This window comes from Sinocyclocheilus rhinocerous, unplaced genomic scaffold (genome assembly GCF_001515625.1).
Source record: "Sinocyclocheilus rhinocerous isolate Xijiao unplaced genomic scaffold, SAMN03320098_v1.1 scaffold690, whole genome shotgun sequence".
NCBI classification, from domain to species: Eukaryota; Metazoa; Chordata; class Actinopteri; order Cypriniformes; family Cyprinidae; genus Sinocyclocheilus; species Sinocyclocheilus rhinocerous.
The window spans coordinates 379841-393885 of NW_015654492.1; the positions used below are offsets into that span (position 1 = coordinate 379841).

Here is a 14045-nt window from a genome sequence, read left to right on the forward strand (position 1 = left end):
ATTATGGTAAGGGGCGTTACATTTCCGATGCGTGCTTGTGGTGTTCGGCCAATCACAGTGCACTGGGTCAGCTGGCCAATCAGAGCGGACTGCGCTTGTCAAAGGAGGGGGCTTTGTAGAAAACGAAGCGTTTGAGAGAGGCGGGGCATAGAGGACCTACAATAATGTACAGTATTTGAAAAATAATGTGTTTTTTGAACATTAAAGCATGTCAACATATTCTGTTACACCAAATACACAAAATAATGATCTTTAAAAAAGCATCATATGACCCCTTTAAGACTCAATTACAGTGACAGACATGCAGCCATGAGCGATGTTCTTTACATCCACCTGCCTCACAACACGTGTTGAGAAATGCCGATACTTTTCACGTTAAATGATCGTTATTCAGAAAACAACTTGGGAGTGAAGTGGTTTGTGATGTTATATGGTTTAATAACTGAAAAACTGGTTAAATATGGTTAAAGAACTGGAAAATTTCTTCTTCCATCCTGCATAGTTAAACTCACTCATGTATGCAAACACGCTCCAAATAAAGACACAGTCGTGCAAATCACAAAGCAATTTTATTTAGTAATTTCCATTAAAAAAAAAAAACATTTTCACAAGCTTACATTTGAAAACATTACATTTATTTGCATAACAAACCACTGCAGAAATGCCATTTTAAAAATCCCTGAGAATTACACTTACCGTATATTTTGAAACTAACTTCAAGAATGTGAACGTCTGCAGTTTTTCAGAACAGTATTTGATTATAATGCATAAATTCAGTTCTGTAATATGAACATTTATGAACATATTCTGAGAAATGTTTAATCAATTCTTAGAATTGCATTTCCTGAAACCAAACATATGACTTCACACCAAAAAGTAGCTGTGGACGTCTCAAGTAAAGATGTCTTTGTAAACCATTTTGTAACAAGTTTAGGAGAATTTCTCATTTTTAAAGTAAAAATTAAGTAAAAAAATGTTTTATGGTGTATTACCGATTAAAACACCCACCATCAGCCCTCCTTTGACAAGCTTTCTGTCCGGGTTGTAGATAAGAATCGTGGCTTGATATGTAGTGTCTTTCCTGTAATAGAGAGAAGAAAGGAGAGGAAAAATTCCTCAAGGAAATTATGATTTGGTTACACGGCACACTCTCAGAAAAAAAGGTACAAAAGCTGTCACTGGGGCAGTACCTTTTCAAAAGGTACACTTTTGTACCTTTTAGGTACTAATATGTACCTTTTAGGTACTAATATGTACACTTTAGGTACTAATATGTACCTTTAAGGTACCAGTATGGACTGTTTAGGTACAAAGGTGTGCCTTTTGAAAAGGTACTGCCCCAGTGACAGATTTTGTACCTTTTTTTCTGAGAGTGCAGTAACTGAAGCTAAAAGTGAAAGTAGAGGAAACTTTGATTTGTAAAACCAAGACAGACAGACAAGAAATAAATAGCACCTGCTATATAATGGCAGGAGTAGCTATCGCTCTGTTTTTACTGATAGAGGAGTGACACAGGAAAGTGCGATTGTCTTAGGGTGAGTGATAGCACAGAGACAGAGGGAGAAAGAGAAGGCAGTGATGCAGAGTTATGGGCAAATGTATGCAAAGCAGAGAGAAGTTTGTCTGGACGGCCACAATCTTCACAGTGAGAGTTAAACTGTCATTAGTAACAATTAACTGCTGTTGGTGTGAATGTGGTTGTACCAGGAGGAGGCAACAGTATAACCGTACCAGGGTTAGGAACCAAAAAAAAAAAAAAAAAGAAGTGCTGTCAATCTATTAAAAAAAATTACTAATTAATCGCACATTTTTCTGAAATTAATCGTGATTAATCCCACCTAACATTAAAGTTAAATATACTTTTATATTGCAATAATTTCACATTCAATCTTCAAATCAATGTACAAACAACATAAAAACTGTATATTTTTAAATATTTGTTTAATGACATCTTTTTTATGACTGAAGGCCAGTATCAATGATACCAATACTACGGATTTCTCTATAAAATTGCCCCCCACCCAATATTTAACCATTGACCATAGTTAACTATAGACTATAGTTAGACTATAGCCATTCAACACTACAGTATAATTGAGAGCTATCAATTTTAACATTTATTAGACTTTAAAAAATAACTTCTAATTTAAGTGAACTTAAAACAATCTTCACATAAACCCATTATAATAAATGTCATATTTACCTGTGCCCTTCAGCAGTTATCAAGTTATCAAACACTAAATTCTAAATTAAATATAGATTAATCCTTAAAGCTATAAAAGTAATTTTTTTTACTCTTTTTTTTTCTTTCTTCGTCCTTTGATTAATAGACATCACAGCAGCTGGTTATTAGGTTATTTTGCCTGTTATTTCTTTAAGAGCTTCCGCTGCTGAACGTGACGCGGATCTGACACGCATCATATTTTCTCTCAACTCTTTTTACCTTTTCTGACACACTTCAGGTCTTAAAGTCTCTATTAGCTGACAAGTTGAATCGGGTGTGTTAGATGAGTGAGACAGTGCTGGGCTGCTCCAGGACAGTTTTGAAAACCATTTCAGAGACATGTTCTTAAATGTGACTCATATAAAATATATTACATGCACAGTTTTAAGGCAGCTTTAATCGCCTTTTTGGTAACTTCATGACTTAACTGACCACGACATTGCATGCACGTAGTTTATTTCGCGCTTTGATATGAAAGGATAGAGGCTACAGCGCGCACCGGCGCCTTTGCGCGAGCAATTGAAGAGCATGTGCTGCGAGCACAGTACCGTTTCCGCGCTCGCTTGACTCGCACCTGGCACCGAAGTGAAGAGGAGCGCGCGTCTGAAACGTCTCCCGTTCTCAGTCGTTCTGCGACTGAATAAATGCACTTCTTGTTAATTACATTAAATATTTTTAACGCGTTAAACTGAAACCAAATCGTACAGAATCAGAATCATCAAAAAACTTCATGCTTTGAAGAGGTGAATTTGAGAGCAGCACTTTTTCAGTCTGTATGCAGCAGATGATTTCAGACAACAGGATAAGAAAGTGACATGTGAAAAGCCATGGTGGTCTGGTGGGCACCTGTGCTATTCTGAGACACAGGGCTGCCATCAATGATCCCAAAGGGGAACTGCTCTGGAACTTGGCATGAGAGAAATAGGAAGTTGGCAGAGGGATGTGTATGTATAACAAGCATAAATTTGTACAAATACGCAGACATGATGCAGAAAACACGCCATCACTCATGAAAGCTTTGGAAATAGAAGGAAACCCTACATGCATGGTATACATGTTTAAGTGTTTACGTATAGAGAAGAGATGAGTGTATGCCACGCTTCAGTATGACCATATGACTGTGAAAATACACTGTTAGGGTGTAAAGTCAGAGGTTAATCACAGCAGTTTCTGTTCTGCTGTAACTAATGGCGTTTGGTCTCGTACTGTATCGCGTACCTTGTCAGTGTCGTGCGCTTTGCTTGGCCATTTGTTGGGATAAACAGGAAAGTGTGTCTAGCTGAATTCAATTTGAGTTTTGTAACTAATTGAAGAAAGGAAGTATGAAAGCATGAGAAAGGAGAAGTTGAACAGTTGAAAAGCGTTCAGATGGATTCTAAAAAGTTAGAACCAGTTTCTCAGAACCTTTAAGAGAAGCTGATCATTTCTTGCTGGTACATGACATGTGTGTGAGTTTGTGTGAGGGCAGTATATCAGGTTTGTCTTTTTGAGTGTGGAGAGAGAAAGACACCGTTCCATAGGGTGCGGCTGGTGTGTGTGTGAGAATATAGGGGCCCCTCTCCTCTAATCCTCTATCAGTAAGACTGACATGCCAGCTTCAGCTGTGCCTGTCCTTAACAACAAACCTAAATATTAGTAACCCCACAGTATTATATACCTCATGTAGCCCCTCTCTTAAATAATATAAACCCCCTCGATATTATTAACCCCATCACTGCGTATTAAGTAACCCAACTATGTACTCCATAAATATTTATTACCTCCTTACTCTTTATATATACAGTGACCCCGAAAAGTATTTGGACTCTTAAGCCACACTTAACAAGACTATTTTAAATTTATATCAATATATTGCAATGCATTAGACACAAAAACATCAATCCAAGTGGCATCTGCAATCAAATTTTGCAAGACCTTTTCTTAGAATTAAGTTGATTTTTCTGAGCCATATTTTCCTTACTCCTATTTTTGGTGGGCATATTAATTAATTTCCTCATTTTTTTCCACAGGCATCCAAGCAGAGTAACAACAGGTGTAGGTATCATCACATTAACTATGGACCTGAAAGTGCCCAAAAACATTTTATCTTATTTTTTAAAGGGGTGGTTGATTGCGATTTCACTTTTTAACGTTGGTTAGTGTGTCATGTTGCTGTTTGAGCATAAACAATATCTGCAAAGTTACGAAGCTGACAGTTCAATGCAAATGGAGATATCGTCTTTTAAAATTCTGGCAGTTTAATGCCTACAAAAACAGCTGGTAGGGACTATAACAAGTTACTTCCCAGGTTTGTGACGTAACAAACCCAGATAAACCCCGCCCTCGGGAAAAGGCAGCAAAGGGGGCGAGGCCATGCTGCGCTGCTTTAGAGAAGAGGAAGAGAAAACTAGAGGTGCACATAAAAATCTATTCATATATGAATCGCGATTCTGTCTTCTAACGATTCTAATGGATTCACAAGTTTCAAAATCAATGTTCTAAAGCAGCGGTTCTTAATACTGTTCCTCGGGTCCCCCTGTCTGCATCTCTCTCTCTCATTCAGCTCAGCTCCAACAACGAACTGTTCCACATGCCGCTGAGGTGAGGGGCGGGACGTTTAGACGTGCACTAGAGGCGGTTGAGCCAATCACAACACACTGGGCTAGCTAACCAATCAGAGCCCTTCTCCTATTTCTGAGGGAGGGGCTTCATAAAAGCAGGAAATGATCAGCGCGTTTCTCAGAGAAGGGACAAAGCGGTGTGGAATAAAGGTAAATTATGTGAAAAATAATGCGTTTTTAAAAAAACGAAGCATTAACACAAAATTAGACTGCACCCAATAAACACAATCAAGCCTAGAAAAAAAACAGTGAAAAACCCCTTTAATAACATAATTATCATTTAAAACCTAGCAAATGTAAGTGTCTTTTTGTGAAATGTTTTGTTATCTTTCTTTAAAGTACTACCGGGTTTTATATTATACATTAAGTGTAGCTTAAGTGTTCATATACTTTGTAGGGCCAATGTATGCATCTCATCTACTGTATGTTATAATTATTATTATTTTACACTGAATCTGTTCAATCTAAAGTCCTCTAGACATACAAGTACACACCTTTGGCCTGTGGGCCTGCAGTAGGAGGGAGCTTTGGGGTATCAGGGTTCTCTGACATGTCAGGAGAGGTGGACAAGGAGATGAAGGAAGGCAGCTTCTCAGAACCCGAGCTGGACGGGCCCTCATCTGCCTCTATGGACTCTGTCTGAAGAGTCTGAACATCCTCCGAACTGAAAAGGCAAATCATCCTGATCACCTATTTTTATAAGATTAACAAGATTTTATTTATTTAATTTTATTTTCAAATAAATTTATAAATGATCGGCATGCTTATGGCAGATTTACATGGTTATTCAAGTCACTTCCCTATAACAATATAATTATTAAAATAAATCATAACTATAATGATAATTTTTTTTCAACAGTACAGAAAGATGAAAGGGAACACCAACCGTATATCAATGACAATTAAGAATCATAATGTTATATTAGTTCCTGATCCTGACCTTTTTAAAATGTCTCTAGTACAGGCTTTCTTGGCTGGTTCAAAGCTTGCGTTAGAGCCGGAGCGTTTCAAGCTCTGTCTGTGGTGCAACTTGCATTTGGATCCACGTGGACACACACCGGTACTGGAGAAGTCTGGACACACCAGCGTGTGCTTCTTCTTACACTGTGAAGAGAGCAGAACATTCTTAATGCTTTATTTCTATTTATATCCAGATTGACAATGGATGTTTTATGGGCTGGTTATGAACATGTGGGACACTGTCAAGTTAAAATCAAGTAGAGATTTCATCTGTGCCACACTCTGTAGGAGTGCATTGAAGTTAGCAAAAATTAGTGTTTGTGTGTGATCACACATCAGTAGGTGCATGTATCTGATATGTGAGAGAAGGTGAGCATGTGTTTGTGTGTGTAAGTGAGAGTAGGTGAGAGTGTCTGTGTGCCCGTGTAATTTGGGCGTAAATTGGTCGTTTCATTCTTCGGGAGACCCGATCCCTCCCACCTGTCAGAGGAGCTAATTATACCCCACTATGGGGTGAGGAGCGCGAGACGTGTGTATAAGTGTGAGACTGGGCGAGTGTGGGGCATGTTGCTCCAGAAATAAACACAGAGAGAGAGAGAGAGAGAGAGAGAGAGAGAGAGAGAGAGAGAGTCTGTATCTGTGTGTGAGAAGGAAGGGTGGCTGAAGGATCGTGTGTCCGGGAACACTGTGGACCCCCTGTCACCCCTTGGGGCAGACTGTCCATAGACACTTTCCCAAACAGGGATCAGGTCAGAGCCACAAGCGGCCTAAAATTACCAAATTTACAGCATTAGGTATTATCTTGTGGTGCTTAGAAATGAGATACAGAAACCAGACAGATTGTGTTAAATTAAACCCTCAGGGACCGTTCACACAGGAAACATATTTTAGTAATCCAGCTGGCCGACTTTTTTAATTGTTGCACATATGATTGCTGTTTTTTCAGTGTCTAGCACCACAGGCACCACATTTTTAGATAACCAAAATGCTTATCAAGACCCCTAATAAAGCCTTATGTTAAATGCATCCTGGGTGCCCTTTATGAGGTCAAAAGTACAAGCTAGATATGATGTAAACAAGATGAAACGAAACAAAACAAAATGAAACAAAAAAAAACAAAACACAAAAACAAAAACAAACAAAACTCACAAAAGAAAAACCAACAAACAAAAACAAGACAAGGCAGAACACCAAAAAAAAAACAACAAACAAACAAAAAAACAAATCTATTTAAAAACAAAAACAAAAACATTTAATTTTATGTCATAGACACTGTAACAACAATATAAACTATTATTAATTGTGTGTCTGACCTTTAATATTATATAATTAAGTTCATGGGGAAAATGTCAAGTTTTATTCTTTTTTTTCTTAAAAAGTCCACATTTAATTTACATTTCTTCCTTTTTATATGAGTTTGAGATGAGATATGAGTTTATGCAATTATAGGAGACTGATTGAAAGAGTGGTAACTGACTGGTAAACTGGTAACTGACTAACCATTCAGCCAGTCACAGCACAATATAAATACCAGGTATTCCTAATCATCAGAAAACCGATAGTCAGAAAATGGTTCAGTTGCTTTTAAAAATCTTCTACAATGATCTGAATTAAAAGAAACACCATTGACATTTCTGTCTTTACTAACTCAATGTATTTGGCATCTGCTTAAAAAAAACCCCTGCTATGTTGGGCCCCTATGTCATGGCCAATATGGTGTATTGGATGGGCCCTGGCTATCACACTGGCATCTCTGGGGCATTTATAATTCAACAACATTGACTGCATCCACCAAGTCTACTCTCAGCTGCCAACAGACTATTTGATGCACATTGACCACTAAGATGGCCAGAGCTGGTTGAATTCACCATTTCAGACTTGTTGGTTGGTTATCTGCTATGCTACACCCTGAAATTAGGGTGCAAAAGTTTTTAATCAGTCTTTCATGAAGAAAAAGTTTTTGGCTATTAGTTATCAAGCTGCTACAGTAGCCTCTTTACAGTAACTATTTCCCCCAGTTTGCAAGGTTCATGACATCTTTTTCATCAAATCTTTTTCAAGAGCTTTGTCTAACGTAAATAAAATTTGGATTTCCATATTGCTGTCTGTATATTCTTTTGTTGAATCTTATTATTTGAAAGTGCTGACATTTTGTTACACAGCAGTATATTAGTGTGGTAGCATTGACATATTTACCTGCCTCTTTCATCCCCTTTCGAAGTGGGAGGAGTTCTTGGCCAGTAAAATCCAAAGTCTGGTTTATGAGATCAACTTAAATCAGACCAGTATGGTTAGTTCAGCCAAAAAATTAATATTGTCATTTACTCAACCTCATGTTATTCCAAACCTTTCTTTCTTCAGCAGAACACAAAAAAAATGGAAGCTCCAATATGAAAAGTATTGATGATATAAATCTTAGATAACTTATAAGTTGATTGGCTATTTGGAATCATATCTAATTAGAAGAAAATCCCACTGATGGGAGGTGGACGCAGTACTGAGAAGGCTCATTAACTTTGATGTTCACGGCTGTGATCTGGGCAAAGAAAACACAAAAGCCAGAGTCCTCCCCAACCACACTCTCTCATTCTAATTTACATAAAAGCAGCAAAATAGAGAGAAAAGAGAAGAGTGTGAGAGGAAAAAAAAGAGAAGTGGATGGAACATCTTTATATCAGAGCAAGTTAACAATTTTCCACTTGATTTAAGAAAGGCTGGGAAGTCTCTGGGGCCTATTAGAAGAGCTTTCTACTGGCCACAAAGCAGAAAGAGTCAGCACATTTTACATTACTGAGACCGAAAGCAAGAAAGAGAGTGAGACAGAAAGAATATATGGTGGTGTGAGCTATGATAAAGAGCTAGGAAATGAGAATAGTGACAGAGTGATAGAGGAATGAGAGGAAGAGAAGGAGAATCAAAAGAAGAGTGATCAGGATGAGGTGTGAATGGATGTGTCCAGCAAACAAAAGAAGAAACAGGACAGAAAAACATGTGAAATGGCAGACAGAAAGAGTGAGCCAGAGAAGGGGAAAACGAACAGAGGGAGAAATGAAGAGGATGAGAGTGCACTTTAACCCTTGCTCTGCTGGCGTATCCATTCCTGGCCTCTCGCCTGTACTGCTGTCATCAGCACTTTTTTACGTCCATAATTATGGTGTGCTATCCATCATATCTAAGACAGTGCTTTTGGGACGGCGCAAAATTACAGACCTAAGCATTTCAGATAATAGAATAAATATTAATATATCTCTTCTTATATATTCTCATTCTCCCCCCAAATATTAAAATGAGCCCTGACAGCGAGAGAATGCATTTGTTACGATGAAGGGAAAGCAAAGAAGAACAAATGGAGGGGAAAAAAAACAGAGCAAGAGACAGACAGAGACAAAGAGAGAAGATGGGAGAAGCAGAAAACACTGCGGAGAAACAATTCATTAGAATGAGACAAATCCAAAGAGGAAGAAACTAATTGGGGCGGCGATGAAAGTTTCTGCGGAAAAACAATGAAGGGACGCATACTGTCAGTTTAAAATAATAAATCCCTTTTGCTTTGGCATTTATGAATTATGTTAGCATCTCAAAAGCTTCCCGCTTTAAAATCTATAGCAAAATGTCACTACAGCTAAAAAAAAAAAAAAAGGCACTCAGAAATTTTTTTTTATTGGGGCAAATGGCGGTTGTCATCCAAAGAGGAAGAAACTAATTGGGGCGGCGATGAAAGTTTCTGCGGAAAAACAATGAAGGGACGCATACTGTCAGTTTAAAATAATAAATCCCTTTTGCTTTGGCATTTATGAATTATGTTAGCATCTCAAAAGCTTCCCGCTTTAAAATCTATAGCAAAATGTCACTACAGCTAAAAAAAAAAAAAAGGCACTCAGTAATTTTTTTTTATTGGTGCACATGGCAGTTGTCTTGGAAATTGTTTGATAATAGAGGGCATACAGAGATAATTATTCGGTTGGTCGTGTGATCTCAATATGGACACCCTGACGAGGCGACCCACACAGACATTAAAGTGCTTTTATTAGGCTACTGATATGACAAGTCTTCTGCTGCCAATGCATGTGAATTTTTTTTTTTGGTGTTTGTGTATTTAAAGGGTTAGTTCACCCAAAAATGAAAATTAGCCCATAAATTACTCACCCTCAAGTTATCCTATGTGTGTATGACTTTCTTCTTTCAGACGAATCCATTCAGAGTTATATTAAAAATGGTCTTTGATCTTTCAAGCTGTTTATTGCCACTCAGCGGGCGTTGCATGCATCAGTCCAAAAGAAGTTAAATAAAAAGCGCCCATCCATAAAAAAAAGTTTCCTTACTTTAGCAAAGGAAAACCAGTCTCCTCTTGGCTTATATCGAAATCCTCTGACATTCTTCTTTACAAATCCTCGTTTTGTACTTCTAATAAGTGACCGTTGTTTTGTTTTGATCTCTCCCCTGTGCTTCTGCGTTTGTCACTTCTGAGCGGCACATGCGCAAAGTCGACCTCATACATCATCCGCCCGGAGCTGCTTCCGTGTACAACTGTAGTGCAGCTCATGGGAAATTCTAATAGTGCAGCTCAAGCTGCTGATCAGCTAACAAGTTCAATATTAAAGATCACGGAATGGCTAAAACATAATTGTTTACAACTAAATGCATAAATAAATAAATAAATAAAATGTATGGGCTAATTTTCATTTTTGGGTGAACTAACCCTTTAACAACTTGTTTGGTGTCAGTTTTTTGGTTTTTAACACTTTTTTTAAAGAATGTATTCAATGTATCTCAAAAATATTCATTTATAAATGTACAATTTTACTTGATTCATGTTTGTTCATTTATAAATTAATGTCAATTTATGCAACTTAAATGTTAAACGTGTACAAATCAAAGTTTTTTTGTTCATGATGCCTAATTAACTAGTAATGAACTGAACCTTATTATAAAGTGTTACAATTTATTTTAAATAAAGAAACATTACTGAATGCATTAATAGAATAGATCACCCCAAAATAAAAATTAGCTGAAAATGTACTCACCCTAGCATCTTGTGAAGTGAAAAGTTGTGTGTTTGTAACAAAATAATAATAATAATATTAATAATAATAATAATGTTTATTACTTGCAGATTATTTTTTCAGCTGCAGAGGATCCTGTGGTGAGCAAGTGATGTAGTGCTAAATTTCTCCAAATCTGTTCTGATGATGAAACAAAATCATCTACATATTGGATGGCCTGAGGGTGAGCAAATTTAAATTTTTTGGGGTGAAGTATTCCTTTAAGCTAACATTTCTAAAATATAACAAAGAACATGACTAGCACAGGTCATACAATGTCATGTATTCAAATTGGATGAAAACAAGAACGCAATAAGTACTACAACATGACTGTGGCTACACCTGTGTCATGTAAGCGAAGGTTTGTATGCTCCTTTACGGCTTAATGAGACTGAGGGACAGGTGTGATGGGGGACAAGAAAAGCATGTGTGTGTGTGTGTGGGGCAAAGCTGGGGTGAGGATAGAGGTCACGGATGGGTTAGAACCTGCTAGATTAAGGACACTTGGTAAACACTTGTTAAATGTGGGTCATGATGTCCTCTCTTGTTACTGCCCTTAATATATGTCACTCACTCACTCACAAACATGGAGGAAACCAAATGCAAATGTCATAAGCACCATGATGAAGGTTCAGAATAACATTAGGAACACGGTCAACTTTTCAGAGTTCTATTTAAATCTCTTGCAAAAAATCATCACCAATAAATGGCATTCATTCATTAAAACCTATAAAACTGTCATCAACTGCAAAGCACTTTAATCCAACAAATGTTATGAATGTCAAACTACATGTACACTAAAATAATGAGGACCTTACAGCATCTATGTGGATGCAAGTAAAAGTGAGATAAATTTAGTTGACAGTGATGACCTGAAAGTTGAACCACACGTGTTATTTGCCAAACGCTATTCGCAGTTGTTCTCTCTCCATAACAGCACCATTTACCACAACATTATTTGAATACATGTGGGTACATTTCCAGGGTTGAAGAGCTAATTTTTTTTAGTTGTTTAACTTCCCCTCTATAATAAATTCTAAATAAAAGTGTTATTAATAAGGAAAAGATTTTCTTTAAAACATTTATTTCAATTCATTTTCATTTTTATAGCAAAGAATATTGTATGCCCCATATAGCTGGCATTACATCACACCAAGCATTTTAGAGTTTTCAAAAAATAAAATATACAAAATGGAAATTATATACTAAAAAATGTTGATCAAGGATATTGTCATATATTTATTCCATGACATGTGGCAAATGTTATAACATAGAAGCATAGAAGCAATTCAAGATTCAAAAAGTAGTCAATCTGCCCCTAATTTAATTTTCAATCAACATGTGTTTGCATAGAAATAATCATACTGTCTTACCTTATCTCCCTGAGGGCAGTACCCTCTGACAAAGTCTTTGCACACATCGGCTTTGCGAGACACATAGACGTGACTGTAAGGACAGCTACTGTTATTACAGATCCCCTTTAGAAAGTACGAGCACACAGGCATCTACAAAGAAAGAACGAAACAGCGACTTAGAACTTGAAATTGACTTTAGGGATCTATGCAAACAATTTAAAATAAACCAAACTTTATTTAAACCTCGAGTAGCCACAAACATTAAACCAATCTCCAGCACTGAACAACAGAATGAGTGTGAATGAATATGGTTAGTTTGAGAAACCAAAGAACTTATGAAAGAATGAGAGCAGTTACAATACAGCTTAGCCTTTAAATTCACTTTCTAACAGATGTGTGTCAATATAAATTAAGTGATGGAAAAAGTAAGTGAGTTACACACATATGGCACCTGTATTATATCACGTATCTATTGATGCCCCTGTCAAAACACGCATTTATCACACTGTCTAATCAGTAATTATGTGCATGTGTCAATGGCACAGATTTGCACCGACTCCTTGTGAATATAATCTGCATGTATGAATAATCTGAACGTGACTGAGTGCTCTCTGGTCTTAAAAAAGAATGTGAGGTTCGCACACACAATGAGCGAGAGGGGAGCCGCTGCCCTCTTAAGTGGAATCTCATTTCCATGGGGGTCATATAATTTCTGCTTAATTAACTGCAACAGAAATATTGACCCAAGTGGGGCTTCGTACCACCTGCATGATGTGTTTATGTGCAGGGGAGGGGAATGGACGCTAGCCACGAGGTGGGCGGGGGGGGAGGTTGGGGTTGTATTGGTTGAGTAGGGCCTTGGACAGAATACAAGCAAAAGTCTGAACAAGTGTTAGAATATGAAGAAAGGGAGGGAGAGAGTGGAGCAGAGAGAAAGTATGTGTGTTTTACAGTAAGTGAACGCTCTCAGAGGCGCTTTTTCTGTGTCAAACAAACAATGGAAACAGGTGCCTCACTGTGAGAAGGAAGTGTGGGGAAAGTTTCAGACAGTGTCTTACTGAACCTGGACTGGCACTTCTATTCCTGTCATTTATACACCTCTTAATTTACCACTCCTGATGTCATTATAAATCATTTGTATTTCTATGTTACATTCATATTATACTAGAAGGACTTTAAGGCCCCGATATACTCACAGCCAATTTGTTTTTCATTCTTCGCTTAGGGTAAAATAAAAAAAAGTTTTACGCTTTATACAAAAGATTGCTTAAAAGCAATCAGCTTTACAATATTACACATGAAAAACAGAGTCAGTGTCACTTTCAATTAGAATTTTAACTTCAATTTCTACTAGAAAGCAGCTCTCCAGTGTGTCGATGTTTTTACTCGCTGATGTCTGACCTTAACAGACGCGATGGAGGAAATTAAGTTTTCTGTGTCAAAGGTGGTGGAACCCCACAGCAATAGTAGTTTGAAGGTGTCGGAAGTAACTCACTCTGGCAAGCTGTTTTGAACTCGTGAAACAAACTCGTTTTAGCCTTATTTTGTTTGAAATGATGTCACACCAGTTAATTTTTCAATTTTGCTATATAAGGATCTTTACGGTTTACAAAGTTTAAAACAAAACAAAACCAGATTCCCACTTTTTTTTTGACTAATAAATGTTCATTACTTTTCCAGGACATTTCCAGTTAATTGTAATGACTGGATACTGGATCTGCTAGTCTTGATCTGCAGCTGAATCATTTAGAATACTTTGTGAATCAGTTTGAACAATTCATTAAAGGGAAGGTCTAATGCCATTTCATGCATTCTGACTTATTTACACGGTTAAATAGTTGGCTTCTCATGCTAAACATGGCCA

General features: G+C 37.3%; 1 protein-coding gene across 1 annotated transcript in view; it reads right to left on the bottom strand.

Annotated features, from left to right (window-relative positions):
- Window positions 1–656: 656 nt before the first annotated feature.
- The window catches only part of LOC107717141 (zinc finger CCCH domain-containing protein 3-like), a 69744-nt gene continuing 56355 nt past the window's right edge, over window positions 657–14045 (bottom strand). The window contains exons 9-12 of the mRNA XM_016523806.1: window positions 12200–12331; window positions 5765–5928; window positions 5319–5488; window positions 657–1081 (exon numbers count right to left, since the gene is read on the bottom strand). Coding sequence (XP_016379292.1) covers window positions 1011–1081; window positions 5319–5488; window positions 5765–5928; window positions 12200–12331 — 537 coding nt within the window. The 3' untranslated portion in view covers window positions 657–1010. The remainder of the gene's footprint in view (window positions 1082–5318; window positions 5489–5764; window positions 5929–12199; window positions 12332–14045) is intronic.